This window comes from Macrobrachium rosenbergii, chromosome 19 (assembly GCF_040412425.1).
Source record: "Macrobrachium rosenbergii isolate ZJJX-2024 chromosome 19, ASM4041242v1, whole genome shotgun sequence".
In the NCBI taxonomy this organism is placed as follows: Eukaryota; Metazoa; Arthropoda; class Malacostraca; order Decapoda; family Palaemonidae; genus Macrobrachium; species Macrobrachium rosenbergii.
This window is the reverse complement of record NC_089759.1, coordinates 1,555,422-1,579,335: the sequence shown is the minus strand read 5'-3', so window position 1 is coordinate 1,579,335 and position 23,914 is coordinate 1,555,422. Positions and strand designations below refer to the sequence as shown.

Genomic DNA, 23,914 nt, shown 5'->3' with positions numbered 1-23,914 from the left:
GTAGCCCATGAATCACTTGATTTTGGGGGCATTCTTATAGATTACCCTGTTGGACAAAGGATACATAAGAGTTAGTAAATTCTCTCTCTCTCTCTCTCTCTCTCTCTCTCTCTCTCTCTCTCTCTCTCTCTCTCTGTTAGGAGAATATTCTAGCGTAGACTATATTCATAAGATTTCTATTACTTTTAATTAAAACAAATGACTAAATTTCAATTAACAAGAGTAGGCAGATAATTCTTTATACCAGTATTTTTTTAATAGGTCTATGTATATTCTGCAATGTTAGGCCACCGTATGAAAAATTTTCGAAGACACTACAAGCACCACAATAAAACGGCTGAATAGATAGGCCTATAATCCTTATTTTCCTTTTTTTTTCACTATTTTTAGGAGATGTGTGTTATTATTATTTTATTTCAGGGGATAATATAACGTTTCCTTTTGATAATCAGCAGAATAAATTTTAATTCGATAAAACAACCATTGCAAAATAAATGAAGATGAAAAGAATAACAGATTAGCCAACTCTTCGAACCATTGCCAACCAATCAGCTTCAAGGGATGGTCGTGGCTTAATCAGTGGGCGGGGCTTAGCTGCAAAGCTAGGTGGATTTTGCTATAATACCATTGGTTCATCCCTTCTGGTAGTGGACTGTCTCCTCCCACAAACTTTTGTCTACGCGTAAGTTTTAATGGTAACTTCAATGAACTGACAGAAGAAATGACAGATAAACTTGGGGTGTTAAGGAGGAGAAAGCAGGGGAGAGAGAGAGAGAGATAGTTTATCGAATGTCATTCAGCATTTTTCCGGGCAGCATTGGGTTGGTCAGCTAGTATATATATATATATATATATATATATATATATATATATATATATATATATATATATATATATATATTGTGATGATGGCTTGATTAACCACCACACTATATCCAAATATAATAAATCAACAAGTATTCACCAACACAATACTAAATCCACAATTGGTGGAATAGTATCTCAACCTCTTAGCCGTGTGCAAAAATCAATTCAAGGGGCAAAGAAAATACCAAGAAAAATCCTTAATTTTAATACATTAATATAAGTCAGAAATAATACCTGAACCTCTTCAGATACAAAAATAATATGAATATCAATTATACTTAATAACAACCACTTACCCAATTAACGATAGAAAAATAACTCATTCAAACACAAAAGGAGGGGGCCCAGACAGGAAGAGAAAAGCAAAAGAGAGAATATCTAACGAATACAATCTAATATCCCTAACAACTTTTATTTATAGTTTTCTGTGGCTCCTCTTGAAAGACAGTCACTCTCCACGTCTGGAGGATAAATCAAGGCAGTCGGGGTGTTAGGGCCCAAAACAGGATTAAAGTGCCGTGATCTCAACAAGAAATCGTCTATATTTTATACAAGGGTTATAAATACCCTACCGTAGGACAGTGAGGTCCCCTTGGCTTTAATAACTGGACCAAGGGTATGGAAGAATTATCTGAAGATGAACTCTTAAGCTGCAGAGGGTAATGGATCCACTATATATTGGCAGGTGTACAGATCCTCAAAACAAGAAGCAAGTCAAGCAGCAGTCCAAAAGCCAACCAAATGCCCAGGCAGAGGTCCAGAACGTAACTAACTCCTACTCTTGTAGGATAAATATAAGACCCCTCGTCCACCCAGGGCTGTGGGGAGTGGGGGAATGGAATGTACTGGGAAGGCCTCACACCCACTCAGCACCATATATGAAAAAGACAACTGGCATTAGTAAAATTATAAAAGGAGCGAACCACCGGAGAGGAGCAAACAAGCTAACAAAACAAAAATAACACTTAAGTAATTTACATTCAAAAATTCATCCAGACTCATAAATTATTACCTAATTAAATGGCAACAACTGACACCTCCTCTCCCAAAGAAAAAAAAATTACTAAAAAAATTTTTTTAACGTTAATACATAATCTAAAATTCAACGTTAATACATAATCTAAAATTCAAAACAAGAAAAAATTATGTATAAATCACAATGAATCAATAATTGTCAATCATCTGTAAGACAAGATATACAAATCAACAAGAGAAAATTTTTCTCCACCAATAATACTTATAACACTTAGAACACGGGCTAGGGGGTGGCAAGAATCAAGGATAGCAGCTCACAAGAATAGCAACTTTATAAGTACCTAGAAAATCATAATCTTAATACTAGTACATATACAGAGAAATTTCCCAAAGCCATAAGCTCCATTACACAAGACCTAAGAACTTCACCTTGTTCTCACACAAAATTTAGGAGCTAGACATTGCTCTAACAACCGGGTTCCGATATAAATCGTTCATAGGCCATAACCTTTTCCACAAAAAAAAACACTGTCCAATTTCAGTGATACATTTCATTCACTGCTAACGAATGTTTGGCCAAAAAACCACTGTCTTTATCTCAGTGACCACTACACTCGTCACCATAGTGTCCAATACATACACCCTCATTGAATGATACAGAGAAGACCGCAAGAAGACTCCCCTGCACAAATAAACACACCAAAATCAATGAAGCGTAATTATTAGCCTGAAATTATAGAATAACCGGGTTAGAGCCTATCTTTTTCCTTAACTTAGTAGTATAAACCTAATCGTACCCGACACCTTAAAACTTGGAAACCTTTTTAGTCAACCAATAACTGGTACCATTTGCCACCCTCAACTTTTTATAACAAGTAATCCATACAATACATATAAAACATCGACACATGGCCTGTAAAGAAAATTATGATCATTAATAAACAAGTCTTACATATATATTTTATCTCTACGTGCTCACTTCAACAGCACACATACCGTAATTAGAACGATACAGATACTATACCTTTAATAGCTGCATAGCCCTCTGCCACAAACCACTATTCAACGCTGCGAGAGAGAAAATCGGCAACAACATTATCTTTTCCTGGAACGTGTGAAAATTCCAAATTCCATTCTTGCAACATGAGACTCCATCGCATCAATCTTTGATTTTTATTCTTGTATCTACTGATGAAGGTCAGGGATTGTGATCCGTCAGGATCTTAATAGGTGTATCTGTGGAGGAGAGATAAACCTGAAAATGATTAATGGCCAATATTACAGCAAGGGTCTCTTTCTCCACAGTAGAATACCTACGTTGGGCGGAGGACAACTTTTTTGAAAAGAATGCGACAGGATGAGAGACTCCTTGTTCGTCATTCTGTAACAACACCGCTCCTACACCAACGTCACTTGCGTCCGTAGCAAGAGAAAACGGAAGGTCGAAATCAGGAGCCCTCAGGACAGGGAAATTAAGTAAAACTCTCTTCAAATTATCGAATGCCCTTTGCGTTTCCTCAGTCCAGACGAAAGTTACACCCTTTCTTAGGAGATTAGTCAAAGGATCGGCAATGTCAGAAAAATTCCTAACAAACCTTCTGTAATAACCTACTAAACCAAGGAATTTTCTGACATCCCTCCTACACTTAGAATTACCATTTTCTCAATACATTCAATGTTTGCTTGCTTGGGAGCAACTTTACCACCACCGACTTCATGACCCAAATATACCACCTTCGCCTTTGCGAACTCACTTTTCTTTAAATTAATTACTAAACCAGCCTTTTTCAAAACCTCGAACAGTGCCCTAATACGTTTTAAATGCGTTTCCCAGTCATCACTATAAATAACAATATCATCAATATAAACAACACACCCTTCCAAACCATAGACCAACGTATTCATTAACCTCTGAAAGGTAGCAGCCGCGTTCTTCATACCAAACGGCATAACTTTACATTGAAACAGTCCTTGTGGTGTTACGAAAGCAGACAAGGCCCTTGCCCGCTTCGAAAGAGGAACCTGCCAATAACCTTTCAGCAAGTCGAATTTACTTATGTATTTAGCCTTACCCATACGATCAATACAATCCTCAATTCGAGGTAATGGATAACAGTCAGACTTAGACAACTCATTCAACTTACGATAATCAAAAGCATAACCTGAAATCTCCATCAGATTTCTTTACCAATACAACAGGTGATGACCACGGACTTTGGCTGGGTTCAATCAGGTCATGTTTTAACATATAATCAACTTCCTTCGCTACAACCTCATTCTTGAAAGGATTCAACCTGTAAGGAGATTGTTTCACGGGCGTGGCGTTACCTACGTCCACGTCATGTTCAAGGACCGAAGTCTTTCCCGGTACATCCGAAAATAATTCCTTATAATTAAATACCAATTTCTTTAAAGACCTTTGTTCTCCATTACTTAAATGAGAAACCATATTAGCAAAATTTTTCAAAGAACCCTTATTATCCGATAGCCATTCACTTCCATCAAAACAATTTTTCATCAATATTTTCACTATCTGAAAAAGAAAAAAGTTATTATCAGACACAACAACATCCCCGATAGAGGCCACAGGAATAACCTTCTCCCGTTCATTATATGCCTTCAACATATTTATATGGCAAAGCTGAAAAGGTTTCCTTCTCTCAGGGTCTCTACTAAATAATTTACCTCACTTAATTTCTTTAAAATTTTCCACGGTCCTGAAAATGAAGCTTTTAAAGGGTTTCCTGGAATGGGAAGCAATACCAAAACATTATCACCCACTACAAAATTACGCTCCTTAGTCTTTCTGTCAAAAAGTATTTCATTTTCTTTTGGCTACACAATAAATTTTCACCAGCAAACTTCCAAGCCTTCGTTAATTTATCACCCAAATTACTAACATAATCTAATAAATTTATATCAGGGCGTCCCCTCCCAAGATTCACGAACCACATCCAATGGACCACGCACACAATGACCAAAAATAAGGCTGAAAGGTGAAAATCCTAAAGATTGACTCGGCACTGACCGAAATGCAAATAATAAGTAAGGTAGTTCCTTATCCCATTCGGAACCATTAACCAAACAATATTTCTTTATCATAGACTTGAGGGTTTGATGGAACCTCTCCAGAGCTCCTGACTTTCCGGATGATATGGAGAAGAGGTTACATGTTTTATATTCAACTCTGCCATTTTGTCTTTGAAATACCTACTAACAAAATTAGAACCACAGTCCGATTGAATTATTTTAGGCATTCCAAACCTGGTGAAAAATTCTATTAGTACATCTACAATTTTAGCACTTTTTATAGTACGCAGCGGAATCGCCTCAGGATACCGAGACATCTTATCCATGATAGTAAAAATATATTCATTTCCACTACGAGTTCTTGGTAAAGGTCCCACAACATCAATAATCACCTCCTTGAAAGGTTCAGAAACCACTGGAATAGGACATAAAGGCGCTTTTGGAATAGGCTGATTGGGCTTACCGACCTTTTGACAGACGTCGCAACTATTGACAAACTTCTTCACATCTGCCTTCAACTTGGGCCAATAATAATTCATAAGTAACTTGACCGAAGTTTTATGAATACCAAAATGACCAGCCAAACCACTCTCGTGCGCCAATGCAATTAACTCATTCCTGTAAACATAAGGAACCATTATTTGTTTCAAAATTTCGTGATCAGCATTATTAGCCTCCATAGGTCTACTCAACCTATACAAAATATTCTTAATAATCTTAAACTTAGGAGTAGTCAGATCAGGCACCTCACCCGACTCTATAGAGATATCCTGAAAATCCTTTTTCTGAGCCTTAATAAGCTCTTCAACAGTCCAGTTAGGTTTATTCTTCATAATATCAATATCTCCTACAACTACGCTACCGCTACGATCTAAACTACTTAAATCAACATCAATTGTTGACTCTGCAGCGTCAACAATTCTAGCACTAGATCGAGTAACTACCGCTACTTCATGATCGGGATTTACCAATATTGGACAGGTATTATTCTTAAGTGCAACGTCATTTCCTATGACAATATCAACATCCTTAACAGGAAACTTATCAACGATGGCCAATTTTAAATTTCCTGAAAAGGAAGGACAGATCAAGTTAAAATTTTCAATAGGGTAAGACTTTACCGTATTAGGGAAACCAGACAGCAACACAAATTCATTATTTTTAGAAACCAAATTACCCGGCAATGCCTCCCGAAGAACCAAAGACTGAGCTGCTCCAGTATCACGCAAAATCCGTACTTGCCTTCTCTCGGACGAATTTACGAACGAGACACTACCGACAGACAAATACTTATCAAAGCAGCCACGTAGTCATTGGTCAGTGGTCCTTGCGGGGACGGGTTCTCTCTCTCTCTTTTCCACACTCATTACTGGCCTACCATCAACCCTTTGTGATTTTCTAAATGCATGACACATACTTTTTACGTGCCCCTTCTTATTGCAAAAGAAACACGTTAGTGCCTTCAACTTTTCTGGATTATATCCATAAGGTTTCCTATAACCTCTGTTAGGAGAAAAATTATTATTATTGTTATTAGTATTACTCTGATAGTTATTACCCTGATGGTTACCCTGATGGTTACTTCCATAATTGCCTCTATTAAACCTCTTACCAATGTTATTATTATTACAATTATTATTCCTGCCTGTTCTAACCCAACTAGACTTATTTATTGTTACACCTTCTAACTCATGTTTATGAGATAGATAATACTCATCACTAGCGATGGCTACTTCCTGAATGGTATCGAGTTTTAACTCTTCAAGATGGACCTTCAATTTATCCGGTACACACCTCTTAAACTCTTCCACCAACATCAATTCCTTTAATTTATCAAAATCAACCACCTCTTTGGACTTAAGCCAATCACTAGCATATTGTTCTTTAGACCTTGCAAATTCTACAAACGTTTGCTCCCTACATTTTTGTAAGTTCCTGAAGCGTTGCCTATAGGCTTCAGGGACCAATTCATACGCCTTTAAGACAATGGCCTTCACACTCTCATAATCTGATGAAAGATCTTCCTCTAAAGTTACATAGACCTTTTGGGCCCTTCCCACCAATTTACTTTGAATAAGAGTGGTCCAATATTCTTGGGGCCACTCCAACCTTGCTGCTATTCTTTCGAAAGATACAAAAAATTCAGCCACATTATTTTCCTCAAATTGAGGTACAAATTTGAGAGCCTGCGCTAAATTAATAGCAGGCGTTACAGACCTATTTGGAGAAGTGGGAGGGAAGAAGGACCTGCACCTCTCATGGCAATCCATGCTGCCTCTCCCTTTCCCTTTCCTCTGCCTTAAACTTTTCTATTTCCAAATCCACCTTCCTCAAAGCAATTTGCCTATCCAAAATTTCTACAGATACCACACCACCTTTTTTCAGATTTCACTTCTTGTTCCCCACCAGCCTTTACAGTTTTTATATATTCATAAATTTGCAATAACAATACACCCTTTCTTATTGACACCTCATATTCCAATTCAAAATGCTGCGCTACAATTATCAAGTCATCCCTATTCAACTCTGCAAGCCTCTCTTGCCACCCCTCTCCACTAAGGAGTTCTAATACATCAACAACCGACATAATGAACACCTATTCACAAAAAGCAATACAAAAAAAGCGAGGAGGTGAAAATATGCTGCCTAAAAAAACTAAACCCCAAGAATCAATTTTGCACACACCAGTGAATACACAGGAACGGAAAAATCCTGTCAAAACGGTCGCCACTTGTGATGGCTTGATTAACCACCACACTATATCCAAATATAATAAATCAACAAGTATTCACCAACACAATACTAAATCCACAATTGGTGGAATAGTATCTCAACCTCTTAGCCGTGTGCAAAAATCAATTCAAGGGGCAAAGAAAATACCAAGAAAAATCCTTAATTTTAATACATTAATATAAGTCAGAAATAATACCTGAACCTCTTCAGATACAAAAATAATATGAATATCAATTATACTTAATAACAACCACTTACCCAATTAACGATAGAAAAATAACTCATTCAAACACAAAAAGGAGGGGGCCCAGACAGGAAGAGAAAAGCAAAAGAGAGAATATCCTAACGAATACAATCTAATATCCCTAACAACTTTTATTTATAGTTTTCTGTGGCTCCTCTTGAAAGACAGTCACTCTCCACGTCTGGAGGATAAATCAAGGCAGTCGGGGTGTTAGGGCCCAAAACAGGATTAAAGTGCCGTGATCTCAACAAGAAATCGTCTATATTTTATACAAGGGTTATAAATACCCTACCGTAGGACAGTGAGGTCCCCTTGGCTTTAATAACTGGACCAAGGGTATGGAAGAATTATCTGAAGATGAACTCTTAAGCTGCAGAGGGTAATGGATCCACTATATATTGGCGGGTGTACAGATCCTCAAAACAAGAAGCAAGTCAAGCAGCAGTCCAAAAGCCAACCAAATGCCCAGGCAGAGGTCCAGAACGTAACTAACTCCTACTCTTGTAGGATAAATATAAGACCCCTCGTCCACCCAGGGCTGTGGGGAGTGGGGGAATGGAATGTACTGGGAAGGCCTCACACCCACTCAGCACCATATATGAAAAAGACAACTGGCATTAGTAAAATTATAAAAGGAGCGAACCACCGGAGAGGAGCAAACAAGCTAACAAAACAAAAATAACACTTAAGTAATTTACATTCAAAAATTCATCCAGACTCATAAATTATTACCTAATTAAATGGCAACAACTGACAATATATATATATATATATATATATATATATATATATATATATATATATATATATATATATACATATATATATATACACACACATACATATATTTATACATATATATACATATATGTACATATAAATACATATACATATATATACATGTATGTACAGTCACTCAAAAATGTTTTGCAACATGTTCCAGAAGTTTTCGTTCACCTAACAGTAATTTGTTCTTTTGATATTTACAAGGAAATGTAATTTTCTTATTCGACTTTGGTTATTAATCATACGGTTAACAATATAAAAAAGAATGGTGAGTGAAAAATTCATATTACGAAAAATGACAAAACATTTTGAAAAATTTCACTTCAGATGATTGGGCAAAAGAGTCAAAGAAGAAACTGTATTTCGAATCCAGATAAAAGCTTATTGACTAATAAAATAATATTGAATAATCATCAATGAAATTATATATAAATACAGAAAGAAAGAATTCAACCATTATTGTTGTCAAAAACAAAAAAGAAAAAATCTCATAACGTCGTATGTTATCGTGTGACTCCACATTCGGGCAGGAAAGTTAAACTAAACTGTGTTGTCACTTGCACCGATAAGATGGGCAGCAGACTCAGTCGCACCACAATCATTAGCTTGCATAAGACTAATGTCTCTATTGTAGATATTGCTCGTCAGCTTAGCGTAAATAAAACAACCATGTATAGAGGGATACAACAACAGAAAGAACGAGGAAATATGATAAATTCATTGTAAAAAGTGGAGGACGACCCCATTGTTGCACTACTGTTAAGGATCATCATCGGTTGATCACTGAAGGAGCTCCACCTAACTCCCCTGACAACCGGTGTTGCTAAAAAGAGAGAACATTATGCTTTCCCTTCAAGTTGCTGCTCAAACCATCCGTAACAGGCTACATGAGACCAAGATATTATTTCATCATACTCCTGCCAAGAAACACTTCATATCAGCAAAACACAAAGAATAGAGGCTAGGGTTTGCGTTATAATATAATCCAGTGGCCGTCTGGCTGATGATTTCTGTAAGAGTCATCTTTTGCTATGAGGAGGAGACATTCTCCACTGATGAGCATGGTAGTCTTCTTCACTGCTGGCATTTAGCATTAACTAAATTAATGTTGAACTTCTAGCTAATTTTAATTCTTTAGAAACTTAGATAATAAGAAATACAGAAATAGGCATTATATATTCAGTTAACTTCATAAGAGGCTTCAAAATGATAGGCCTAAGTAGCAATGAAAGAAATGAGAAATTACACATGATAACAGCATTATATATATATATATATATATATATATATATATATATATATATATATATATATATATATATATATATATATATATATATATATATATATATATGTGTGTGTGTGTGTGTGTGTGTGCACGATTATATTCTATGTATTACAAAAATAGATGTGAAATTTGTTAGTCTAGTTCAGTATATTTCATATTAAGTTTCACTAGTTCACAATATACATAGGATTAGTGATTAAAATATTTGATTAACAATAATGTGCAAGCAAATCTTTACATAAGTCGTATTTGTGGATGTTAATAAGACTAATAGTTCAACTTTATAACAGTCGTAGGCCTATGTCTACAAAGTTCACAAATATGAAGGAGATAAAACAACGATAGTGATGGCAGTTGGAGATGGAAATATTAAAACATAAGAACAGCGATGACCTCTGAAGTATTATAGTAACATCCTTTAAGTAAAGTATGACAACAGTAAGCAGTATCAGAAAAAGCCCTGTTTAAGGGAAACTGCAGGTAATTTCTCGGGCCCACCACCAGTGTTCAGTTGTTTCATGCGCTTACAACTGAGTTGCCAAATAGCGCCAGATGTCGCTATTATAAGCTGTTGTCCGAAAAGTTTGAAGTATGTTGCAAAACATTTTTGAGTGACTGTACACATATATATATATATATATATATATATATATATATATATATATATATATATATATATATATACATATACATATATATATATATATATATATATATATATATATATATATATATATATATATATATATATATATATATATATATATATATATATTTATATGTTTCCTGGTGCAGGTGGTTCTTATGACTCCACATTTATTACTTTACTCTAAAATGGCCTTGCAAGATACCCAGGACATATAAAACACAAACAAAAAGGAGTTGTACAAGGAGCGGGGGGCTCTTACTCAAAGGGAAGTGCGTGAAACACGTGGATACAAAAATAGTTATATTCTCATAAAACACAAGATCAAAGGAAAATTAACTGAAACACGGTAAATTGCTGCTGCCGAGGTCCTCCCGAAGGGTGGGGGGGAGCTTGGGAATGCCAGGAACACGAACCAAGGAAAATTCTGCTACGTTCGTCCTTCTGAAACGATATTAGGACCCAAGTTACAAATCTAATGCTGGAATTTGGGGAATGAATTACTCGGGTGTGCGCAGAAGGCGCTAAGGGCTTCCCCGAGGCGTTACTTGTGACTCAGAGGAAAGAAGCAGTGAACACGTGGGCCGGGATTGAACCAAGAAGCATCAGGGAATACAAAGTTATAGGCCCAGAAGTCAATAAATGCACAAGGGCGAAGTAACATGACTAGCAACTCGTTTTGGGTACTTTACCACATTGCAGGGGCGTAAGGCTGACGTAGTCTTCTGCCAGGGACCACGTGTGGGAACGTCAACAAAAGGGCCCCCTTCACCAAGGTACTGCTTCAAGGCGTAGATTGGGGCGGAAAAGGGCGCCCTTGGGATGATGGAAAGGCCGCCGTTGAGTATCAGCTCGCCTTTGGGGACTTGCAATCCCCGCTTGCAGTCTTTGAGGACCACGTGGATCGGGACACGGAGCAGAGGGCGGCTAGTTTCCATGTGGCGGTGAGCGAGCGGAGGGCAGGGGCCACGGTAAGTGCCCTCTCGGCTTAAACTAGCGACGGTGTGTGAGAAAGAGCTGTCCTCGCCCTGACCTTTTATTGCTTCTGGACAGGGGTAGGGGGGAGGGGCGATGTCCTGACCCAGGTCACGCTGCTGTATCAAAGAAAACGGCTTCCTCTCCTGTACCAAAGAAAATGGTGCAAAGTCATTTACTGCCCAAAAGATTATATCTCTGAGCCCTTATACCCCTGACTTCCACTGGTTCAAACTAACCGAAGCCAGTATCCACTACCTCTCACTGGTTCAAAATAGACAGAGGCCTATCTATCAGCCGAGCAAAGCAGAAAGGCGGACGCTTTCATAGCGTATTTTTGGCGCAAATCTTTACAATATATATATATATATATATATATATATATATATATATATATATATATATATATATATATATATATATATATATATATATTGTAAAGATTAGCTAGTTAAAATACGCTATGTTTTTCGCCTGCCTTTCTGCTTTGCTCGGCCGATAGATAGGCCTCTGTCTATTTTGAACCAGTGAGAGGTAGTGGATAGTGTGTGTGTAAGAGAAATAATAAAAGGGGAGAGACCGTATTCAATAGCAACGTGCCAACAAAAATCCTCCTGAGTTATCGTAAGGTGAGCGTGCAAGTGTCACCTAAATTTATCCTCCTTTTTTCTCATAACCAAATGGCCATTACTTGATAGATAGATGCAAGTTGGAAATGGCAGAGTAACAGCCGTGAATTCATTCAAACCCAAAAGAAACAGAGCGACAAAGGGATTGTGGAAGAAGAATCTTCATGTCCTGTTGAGAGACTCAACTCTCTATTTATCTTTGTTGGTTTTTGCCGCTCTCCCGAAGTACTGAAAGGAGTTTTGACTAATAATTATCCAGGAAAGGTTCGATACAGCCGATCACCAAGAAAATATGGATCATTATGTTCAATCAGTCACTTATTATCTCATCCGGCCAGTCTTTTAAGAAATACAACCATATACTCTTTTGTAAAGATGATAATTTCAGGTTCATTTCTCGTACTTATCTTTTCTGCATTAAAATGAAGAGCATTGTTTGAAAAAAAGCGATGTCATTTAACGCTGTAGACTTATTATACAAATTCCTAGTGGATGTCTCTTGCAGTGATGCGAGAAACAAGTAAAAAAAAAAAAAAAAAAAAACAGTAAATCATCTCTGCTCACACTGTGTATACCGGGGAATTTCCTATATTGTTACTTAAACACAACAAGTAGGCAACAGAAAGGTCGGTCGGTTAACCAGGTAAAGAAATACTCAAGATCTTACCTGGCGTCACAAGTCGGAGTTATAATTATATCCCGGGTGACCCCAGCAGATTGTTTCGGTGCGTCTCAACAACCTTAACTACCTCTTAAGCACCCCCGGACACATCGTGGGCTGCTGTGGTTCCAGGTAACTGTTGATTTGGAGTTTGACGAAATCGGAATTTTAGGGCCTGGAGTGCATGAATGGAAGCGCAAGCACAAGATTCGTAGAATTAAGAAGAGTAAAGAAGGAAACTTGAATCTTTAACGTTTTTGTGTTTTTTTAAGTAACTCTTATCCTATATTCTTATTGTAATCTCTCTCTCTCTCTCTCTCTCTCTCTCTCTCTCTCTCTCTCTCTCTCTCTCTCTCTCTCTCTCTCTCTCTCTCATACATTTATACAGGGGATGAGGCTGATTGATATAATGACATATTTGCAAACACTCAAGATTAAAGGTGATGACTATACTCTATGTATTATATTGCTCGTACTTATGAAAATAAAAAAAATGTGTGTAGAATGTATTGAAATGTGCTGGTTATGTATATGAAAATAACACGTTTGTCAAAATTAATTTTTCACTAAAAGATAAAAAAAAAAGACTGGATTTGGGTTATAACTCTGAGGGAAAATCTCTTTACTCCAAAATAAAAGAAATCAGATTTAAAATGGAAGACTTTGAAGCGACGTTGATGGTGAGTCAGTTTTAGCTGAGGAAACTGACCCGGAACCACAAGCATTTCTTCATTGACACTGGATGACAGATCATCATCATTCATCCATAAAACTAGATGAAAATGTACACGTTTTCAGAGAAATTACGAAAGAATATACAGGCTTTCATCCATATGCATTCCGAAGTGGTACAACTGTATATACTGTAATGGCAACATCCACCGGGAAATACGATGTGCAGCCGTGAAAAGATGTATCAATTGAATTTGCCTGGTCATAATCAAGACGAAGTAAATTATACACCACATTTTCTTTACATGAATTACGTGACAGGAAATATAATCTTTCAAAACTCGACGCTTTAGTCACAACGTACAGCCGAAGGGTTCAATAGAAATACTCACTATGTAATCTCTCACTGCTTTACTGCTTTACGTGATCTGGAGAATGGCTTAACCCTGGACATGCCTTCTTTTTTTTTAGCAAAAAAAAAAAAAAAAAAAAAGTGGGCGATATTTTGTACACCACTAGATATCTTTATTGAGTGAGAGGTCACCTCAAGATATTTGTGCTGCAACGTGATCACAAAGTAAGAAAAATAAATAACAGAGAAGAAAACTGACTATAATCAAGTAAGGAAAATTATAAGGGTATCTAATATTTGAATTTTTATTACAAACAAGCATTTCTGTTTCGGACCTGTGGCCTAAAATACAAAAACTTAATGCTATAAATCCAACCACCATGAGAATAGAAGCAACAACGACCTTACTCAAATTATACTGCTGACAATGATGGCAACTGTGAAGAAAGCTGTCTTGGAATGCAAATAAAGCCTGGACCATAGCAGTAACAATGATGTCCTGAGGACCGGTGCTGCCAGTCGTAGGTGACGATGGCATATATTCCGTAAACTCAGTCCTAACATACGCTAAAAATGAGTTCGAATGCCTAGATGAAGAGAGAGAGAGAGAGAGAGAGAGAGAGAGAGAGAGAAGAAACGACCCAAAAGGTGGAGATAGTAATTGAGGCTGTTTTCATTTGGGTCAAAGGTGGGTTGATATCCCTTGTCCCGTTTCTCCTTCCCTCCTCCTCCTCCTCCTCCCATTAGGAAGGAATGGTTGAAGAAAAAAGGATGATGGCCCCGGGAAGGGAAGGGAAAGCACCAACAAAACCAGAGGAGGGAGGGAGGGAGGGAGGGAAGGGAAAAGGTCAAGTGGGAGGAAAGAAAAAGTGAGGCGTTCACACACATCCTCTTGAAAAACGTAGCCCTTTTTACAGACTTGCTTTTTGACATCCCAAACATTTGACGGATTAGAACAAGATTAATTTTTTGAGTTTCCCCTACTAGATGAGCAGATAAATAAATAAACATTTTTACGAATTTAGAGGTGGCAGAATAATATCTGCAATGCTTAAGTAAAATTGCGCCAAAATGTAATCTTATTCCCTAACTGATAATGATAATAGTAATTAATTGTGTTAAATTCAGAATGTGTTTTCCCTTATAAAGCTTCAAATTCCTCAGGAATGCACGTTCTAAACTCTAAAGCAACCAGCCCCGAGTAAAGACAGTGCGTCTTAATTCTTGCTCGCTTATATTTGTTTTTACAAGTTCGTTTTAGTTGGCAGTGTTTGTTGTTTTTCGTTTACTCTAATATTAAAATCTTTGTTTTCTTTTTTGGATAATTTTCTTATAAATTTCATAGGAATTTTCAACCTGCACTTAAGTGCACTTATCTTGATTTCGTGGATTAATAGTCATCTTCCGTTTATAGAATTCGAGGTATTCGAGGAAAAGGCGGATTGGTAGCCAGTGCCAAGGCATGATTGTCTGTCTTCTAAGGGAATGTGCATTTGTCAAAATAGTGTTTTATCTCGCGCGAGTATTACCTTACATTGCTACAGGTTAAATAAATTTTTTAACTTAGCACATTTCGTTTTTTATCTCTCTATTAATTTCGAATAATACGACTCATCTTTATCAAACAGCATAGACCAGACTTGGCCTCAAAAGCATCCTTGGAACACGAGAGGGCTTCCTCATCAGCAGTTTTCATAAAGCATGTGATTGGATTTCCATTTCCCTGCAGATTTCCTCTTCGGTGAAACCCAAGAAGTTCTCCAAGATCACACCTGTGTGGGAGCCCATTTTGCTTTTATCAGTTTGTTGATATATCTTGGCCCTTGTGCATATTAAGGCTGCCTCCTGGTACAGAAACCAAGAAGTGTCTTTTGGTTCTCAAGGATGTTGACAGGGGGTGAGGAACCATCACTGTACACCTCTCTCATGATGTAGTCGATGGTTCTGCTCTACTGACTGGCATGTTTGTGAAGAGGGATTCAACTTCGAGGGATGCTATGATAATATGTGGTATTGCCTTGGATGAGTTCGAGGAATTCTGCAGAGGAAGAGATGCAACAGTGAGGGGACGAATAATGAGTAGGACGCTCATTAACTTTATAAGGAAGCTCATATGCATGAGCTGTGGGTAAACAAAAGTCTTTGCTATTAGACTCTGACCTGTTTTAATACGGCCTGCAGGTGATGTGTCCTCCAAGTGGTTTGAGATTTGCGTGATAGGTATGCAAGTGAAGTATGGGCCTGTGGCTGTGTGAAATTTGTGAAAGGCTGCCAAACCTATGGTTGGCAGCACAGCTGGGAAGTAGAATAGATTATAGAATTTAGGCCAAAGGCCAAGTGCTGGGACCTATGAGGTCACTCAGTGCTGAAATGGAAACTGACAGTAAAAAGTTTTGAAAGATTTTTCGAAAACTAACAAGACACTGATTACTCAGAGGAAATTGTGTTATATACTCTGACTTCCAAATCAAATCAAAACCGAACATAGAAAATGGGAATTCAGATGCAAATCAGGGACTAAACAAAAATCGCAAGATCAAATCCCCCAACACCACACTACCACTGAACAAGTCATATAAATTTATACCAGTTAAATCAGTCTTTCCAGTCAGTTCAACGACATGATCACCACTTCTCACTAATTGCTCCCTAACCCAGAGCATTATGTCCATTGACATGAGTTCCCAGATGCTTCACTGTGAAAGAAAAAACATCTCACATAAATAAATAGAAGAGTCCATTGACATGACATGAGTAAACTGGTAATAAAAAGAATCACATAAAAAATAAACGGGCCCAAAATAACATAAAATCAGATAGCACAAGGAAACATAAATCCACTTGGACCTGTAAAGACAGTGTACAAAAAATAGTAACAAGTTTTTTAAGAGTTCGGTACTCACTTTCAGCAAACAGGAGAATCCATCTCCCGTGCCAGAGTGAACAATTTCACACTATTTTCTTTCCAGCAAAATATATATATATATATATATATATATATATATATATATATATATATATATATATATATATATATATATATATATAATATATATATATATATATATATATTTATATATATATAATGAAAAACATTTAGGATGAATATGTTATTTTTTTTTTTTTAGCTAAGCAGTTTTCTTGGAGACATTCTGGGCAAAGGTAAATGAAAACAGTGCCTATGTATTCAGTGAGTCAGTGCTGATGAAGGCCTGGTGTCAGTTTGGCTTCTCACGGGGACAAGGGGCATCGTACCGTGGGTGATGCGCTGGCTATTCCACTGGAAGTCTTCAAGTTCCCGTTAGAGCGTTCGTTCATTCGCTTAGGTGAGCTGGAACTTTATTTAAAAAAAAACCTGAAAGGGTTTAATTAACTTTGTTTAACATGTACTGATTCTCTGCGCCAGTTACCATGCTGAATATCTTTTTCCCCGTTTATTTTTTATCTGCTATGTCTCTTTGATTTTTATTGATGTTTGATTTTACTATGTTTAATTTTGTGCATTTCTTTTGGGGTTGGTAATGCGGGAAAACATCCCACATTTATTTTTACCTGTGCCTGTTTTTAAAAGTTGTGTTTTTCCTCTTGTTCCCTCAGATATGAATAGAGGTCAGTATAAATGGAGGGGAATGTGACTTATCATGACTACGGTCGCGTTGACTTGTTCTGACTCTTTTGTTGTAAAGACTCAACTGGTGGAAGCTGATAGCCTTCGGCCATACTTAGTCTCTCAAAACCTCGTGTCTGTAAACAAAGGGCTCTGCAGCGTCACATGTTCGAGAAGAGAAGGTTGAAGGGATATACAGAGTGCGATTAACGGATTAAGGAAGGGTCCAATATTCCCTTCACCCTTCCTTGTCGGCAGTGCCAAAATGCACTGTTTTATTTTCCAGCTTTAATTCAAGCATTTATGGGCTGGGATGCTTGGGAAGATATGGCAACTTCCTGCCCAAGTTGACATCTCGCACCTTCAGTCAGGTGCGAATGTCTACCAAACCAAGGATTCACCTGACAAATGCTTTATATTACTTTAATTTCCACGTTAACGGCACTCGTGTATTTATTAACCTACATCTCTCTGCATCATATGAGATATCTGAAAATTTACTTGATAAAGAATTCAATATTTTACGTTAATCACAGAGTAAGGAAAAAATAAGGGTTTTAACCTTAGTTTACTGTTACTTTAAAACAGGAACATTTACAATTATTAGATTGTTAGTGTAAATATTAAAATACACTAACTTTAAGTGATTTCCTTAAGGTCAATCTTAGAATCATCATGCTCTTAACTTTTGATTGTTGTTACAGTCAAAGACATGCAGTTAGTTTGCCTTGATGAGGCATTACAATGAAGTATACATGATCTTCATTAGGTGTTGCCATGTTACTTAAGTTGACGGCACAGTACCAGACGCGGCACTAAGGTTAGTGGTGCTTATGGGCAAAAAGCTAAGCACAATGAAGGACAGACAGATATGTAAAGTACACGGTCTTTTCAAGTCATGGACTCGGGATTTAAATTACAAGGGAATAACAAAGAAGGCAAATGATAATGTTAAAGAAAAATGATGATTAATATGCCAAAATTATACCTTTTAGCCTATGGAAATGGCATAGGTTTATTCTTTTGCCCAAGGGGCTTCAAAACAGTCTAAGGACACGACTCCTTCGACAGGACTATCTGCCAACATTTAGGATAATGGCATTGTGCCAAGGAGGCACTTATATGGTGGTACATGATGGTTTTGGGCATATAGGATTTTTTAAAATGTATCATGCGTTGACAGGCATGAGAGAGAAGTCATGGGACTTATGAATTTTAAATGGCTGTCAATTTGCACTCTGCATTGGCAGAGTGGGGATCAAGGTAAAATATAAGGCATTGTGAGGCGTAAAATAATATGATTAATTGAACAAAATAATGAAAGGAAAAATGTTAAAGGGAAAGAATAAATTACAGAGTTATAAGGAAAATAAATAGGTGAGGAAACCTGACGCCCTCTTCTGGATAGAGGTGCCAATGTCCTTGTAGGATAAAAGGGTGGCCCTGTGCTAAATTTGCACTGGTGCTAGGAGAGCTACTTTTAGCTACTTGACATTACCTACGCCCGCGATTTCTGCTGTAATTCTCTTTAGGTTGGTGGTTCTTCTTGGTAGGGGAATCAGTCGAACTGAGCCGGAGGAGGACATTGGAGTGCCATCTGTGTCAGCTTCTTTGGTGGCCGAAGCAGGGACGTTCATTGCAGGCTCTACCCCAAGTTGCCAAAGTTCTGCGAGTTCATCGGCCATTTGAGACACGGCTGAATCCTTACCCATGGTTGTGTCTGTGGGGACTGGGAAAGAGAGGAAGAGGCTGCGGTGTTCATGATAGGCTTGCAGGTTACCATGACCAGCTCAGGCACGGGTTGTGAGGCCGCACCTTTGGTTGAGCTTCTGCTGTGGTTGGGAGAATCTGTCTCTCTTATCGACACTGGTAGCTGAGCCAGGCCAGGAGAAGAGAGGGGATCCTGATGGGGATCTCTTGAATGGAGATCGGCGGTGTGGTCTGGTGCTGGCACTAAGACAGGGTCAGGCACTAGTATTTGATTTGGAATTTACTAGTTGTTCAGGAAGGATGGAGCTTGGCACTGCTCAGTGCACGCAAGTGGCACTGGCAGAGATTGTGAATCAAATTTGGGATCCCCTTGAGAGAGATCTATTTGGTGCCTTGGTACTGGCACTGAGGCAGGGCCTGGCACTGGAATGGGCTCTGGAATCGATTTTTATGGAGGTAGCCACTGCCCATCGTACTCAGGTGGCACTGGCAGGGGAATGAATGTAGGCGTTTGAGGTTTACTCGTGCCTAGTGAATGATTTTGGGGGATTTGGACCCCTGGATTTTTGTAGCTTAGATGGGGACTGGAAGTCCTGTCCCAAGAGGATGTCATAACTTCAAGGAATATAGCTTGCTACTGCAAGGTTGCAGATTTTGGATCTATGAGGTCTTATGACTCTCAACTGAACAGTAGGGAGTATCATTTTGAATTGATTGATACCCTAGTTGAGACAAGTTTATGTCAGTTAATGGTAGCTCCATAGGGAACTTTGTCTTTCCTTATGAGGGAAATTTGAGCACCAGAGTCATCAAATGCCTTGACCTGGCATTGTGGGGTAGCTATCTCGAGGAGGTGCCACATATATGGGACCCTTGGCCTAAAGGCCTAAGGACTTGGGATTTGTAACTGCCAAGGCGATGGTGGGAGTACTTGATTTATTATGAGGACATTTTGCCCTTGTAGGAGAGTGGCCATAAACTTTGCAAGTCATGCAATGCCTCTGGCTGTAATCTCTTCGTGGCACTTCCCCTGTGGAGGGTGCAGGCTTGTTAGTTGGTAGATTCCTGGGAGAGGGTATGATAGGCACTATGGGTGGTGCCTGTGGCTTGTTTCGACACTGCTCTATGGAATGTCCGGTTTTCTTGCAGAACCCACATATAACAGGTTTCTGCTAGTGCCCATTCTTGGGCGGAGGGGTGCCAGAGATGAAAGAAGGAGGGCATATTTTGCGTCCCAATGAGCTTGCATGGGCGTGATGGGTGTCCCACGTGTTGGCGAGGCGACAGCACTCTGCTAGTGTCGTGGGCGCTTTTTTGCATACACGGGTTGTTAGGGCGGAAGGGGCATAATATAAAAAGTTTTCAATCATGAACCGCTCGAGGGTGTCCTCGGTGGTGGAGGCTCCCAGGGACTCTAGCCATTTAGAGAGGGCCCTATCTGATTGATATGCCCAGTAAGTCCAGGTGTGTCCTGCTTCTTTTATCTGGCCTCTCCAGCATCGTCTCCAGCATTCAGGGGTGATTTCGTACGCCTTAGTGATTGCTTGGTGCACTTCCCCCCATTTCCCGTGATCTGTCTCAGGGAGGGCGTTGAAAACAATTAGACCCTTTCCTCCGAGGAATTTTCCCAAGAGTAGGGAGACTTTGGCGGGAGTGAGTGGGTAGGTGCTAAGGACCCTTTCTGCCCGATCGAGCCACACCTCGGGCTCAGCCTCAGTCCACTTGGGCATTAATGTATGAGTCTTAGTGAGGGTGGATGTGTCAGGGGCTGGAGAGGAGCTGGTAGTGCCAATTTGGGCCATCTGGAGCTCATGGGCCCGCTGCTTTTCCTCCCTGTCAAGCCTATCCTTTCTCTCTTGTTCTTCCCTTGCAAGTCTATCCAGCCTATCTTGCTCTTCCTTCTCCTTTCTGTCTTGTTCTTCCTTCCTCTCCTTTCTTTCTTGTTCTTCCTTTGGGAGTGTATCCAGCCTATCTTCCTCTTTCTTCTTTACCTTTCTGTCTTGTTCTTCCTTCTTTCCTTTCTTTTCTGTTCTTCCTTTGCGAGTTTATCCAGCCTATCTTGCTCTTCCTTCTTCTCCTTTTTTCTTGTTCTTCCTTCTTCTCCTTTCTTTCTTTCTCTCTCTCCAGCTGTTCTGTCTCTCTTTCCCCTTGGCATCATCTACTTTCTCTTGGACCCAGTCCCTCAGGGCTTGTCCTGACAGTCCCATGTCCTTTCCAGTGGACATATAGAACTTGAAGTCCTCATATGCTGGGTTCTGGATGTCATAGACATCTTGAGATAACTCGTATATGGGAGTGACCCTTTAGATGATCAATATGTCTGAAAAGACTTGACTTTCAGGATGTCTGAAAAGACCCAAGTTTGTTCGTGATGAACTGGTTTCAGTATGTCTAAAAGACTTAGTTGTTTGTGATGAACGGATTTTAATGTCTGAATAAGACTTAGTGTTTTCGTGATGAACGGATTTTTAATAAGTCTACATGACTTAATTTGTTTGTGATGAACGAATTTTAATATGTCTGAAAATACGTAGTTGTTTGGGATGAACGAATTATAATGTGTCCCAAAAGACGTAAATTGTATTCTATTTCACGCACGGACTCAGCCAGCTATTGCGCGAATGTTTGGATTTTTTGGTTCACCTTGTAGGATGTGACTTATTCGCAGGGAACTGTTTTTTGAATTTTGTCTTCTAGGACATGGTTTCAGATTCATGCATGGACTTGGCTGGCTATTGTGTGAATCTTCAGGCTTGGTTCAGGGAACGTTTGCCCATTCTCAAGAATTTTCTTGTGTTGGTTTTGCCTCGTAGGGCATGGATTTGTTTGCAGGGAACTGGTTTGGTTTTGTCCTGGAGGACATAGGAAGTTTGGTATTATTTTGTGCACTGACAAGGCTGGCTAGGGCGCGAATTTGTGTTTGGTTCGGAAAGTGTTTGCCTGTTCCTGAGAATTTGGTATTTCTTGTGATAAGAAGAAAAAAAATTTCATTTAAGGGGTGTCCCGATACAGGTTAAGTTCTGGAACTCAGTGATTGTTGTAACACTCTTAGAATAATAACCCCAACAGCATAAACCTTAAAAATAAATAATGCTTTGAGAGACACTGGAGTACTGGCACAGAGGGAGTTAAGGTTTACGTACTGGTGCAAATTGCTAAAAGGGGTGATAGGGGACTTCCCATGATCTGGCTTAGATACGTAGATGATATTTTTACTTTCTGGGACAATAGCTGGGGAGACTTTAATGAATTTTTTAATAGACTAAATTCGCTAGTCCCGACCATTAAATTCAAAACGGAATGGGAAAAGGAAGGAAAATTGCTGTTCGTAGGTATACTGATCATAAGAGAACAGAACAGATATGCCTTCACAGTATATAGGAAACCCACTTTCGCTGTTTCCTATATTCATTTCTTCAGCTACCACGATGTCTCCGTAAAGATCATGGTAGGGTGCAACTTATTCCTCAGGGGGCTTAGAATATGTTCAAATGGGTACCTAGACAAAGAATTCAACACGATCCGCCAACACCTAACACAACTGTTCTACCCACCCCACATTATCGAGAAGGCTATCAACAAAGCGAATAAAATATACTACAAAGGTCCCACTCAACAGACAAATAGATTTTAACAACAAAATAAAGCTTCCTTACGACGAAAACATCCAAAAAGCGGCAGAACAACTCAGGTCTAACAATTCTTTCATCTTCCATTATCCCAAATCCATTGGGAGCTCGCTCATTAACGTATGCTTAAATAACAAAGGGGAAGAAGCCGGAGTTTACAAGATACCATGCAGCAACTGTAGTGAGATTTACGTAGGGGAGACAGGTAGATCGCTCTCGCAAAGAATAATAGAGCACAAAAAGTCGGTGAGATATGCTTCGGAGAGTTCGGGGATTTTCCTACATATCAGAGAGACTGGCCATTCCATAAACTGGAGGGGGGCGGAGCTGGTTTTCAAAAGTAGCTGTCCGTACAAAAGAAAGATGCTGGAATCTGCTATCAATAATCAGACGAACAATATGGACTTGTCAGGAGGACATTGGAAATCGGACGACATCAACGCTTTAATCCTCAGACCACTTCTGAAGAAGGTGTCCCAGAGAACACAACCTCCAGAATCGTTGCCAAACGGGAGTTAATGAGGCCAAAACCCACTAGGGAATTAGTTTTTCTCCTCCTTCTTAGGAAACGGTCACCTGCATACCATTGGAGACTTAATGCCACACCTATATATGCTTTGTATATATACCCTTGTAACATTTCATCTGTCCATATTCTACCAGTGAACAGGGCACAGAAGCAAGTGCCCTGAAATATATGGTTGCAATGTTTAAATAGTGTTTTATGGGCCTTTTTATATTCATATATGTATATATTATATATATATATATATATATATATATATATATATATATATATATATATATATATATATATATATATATATATACTGTATATAATATATATATATACTGTATATAATATATATATATATATATATATATATATATATATATATATATATATATTATACTGTATATAATATATATATATATATATATATATATATATATATATATATATATATATATATATATATATATATATATATATATATATATATATATATATATATATATATATATATGTGTGTGTGTGTGTGTGTGTGTGTGTGTGTGTGTGTGTGTGTGTGTATTGCTATATCTTCTCAAGCATCCCAGCCACCAAAT

At 38.4% G+C, this 23,914-nt stretch overlaps 1 protein-coding gene across 1 annotated transcript; it reads right to left on the bottom strand.

The window, feature by feature from the left end:
• Positions 1-2,031: 2,031 nt before the first annotated feature.
• Positions 2,032-7,142, bottom strand: LOC136848382 (uncharacterized). Its single transcript, XM_067120675.1, has 5 exons — positions 6,290-7,142; positions 5,107-5,941; positions 4,005-4,136; positions 3,499-3,682; positions 2,032-2,049 (listed from the first exon to the last, which is right to left on the bottom strand). Exons 1-5 carry the CDS (start codon positions 7,140-7,142, stop codon positions 2,032-2,034), a joined length of 2,022 nt encoding a protein of 673 aa, XP_066976776.1.
• Between the last annotated feature and the right edge of the window lie 16,772 nt (positions 7,143-23,914).

Excerpts from the sequence above, each read along its gene's own strand:
- LOC136848382 (XM_067120675.1), bottom strand. The coding sequence starts at position 7,142 with ATGGATTGCCATGAGAGGTGCAGGTCCTTCTTCCCTCCCACTTCTCCA. Across the intron at positions 5,942-6,289 it reads TAAGAAGGGGCACGTAAAAA|GAAATTTAAAATTGGCCATC; the intron begins GTATGTGTCATG and ends CTTCCTTTTCAG. Across the intron at positions 4,137-5,106 it reads CTAATAGAATTTTTCACCAG|GTTGAATCCTTTCAAGAATG; the intron begins GTTTGGAATGCC and ends ATCTCCTTACAG.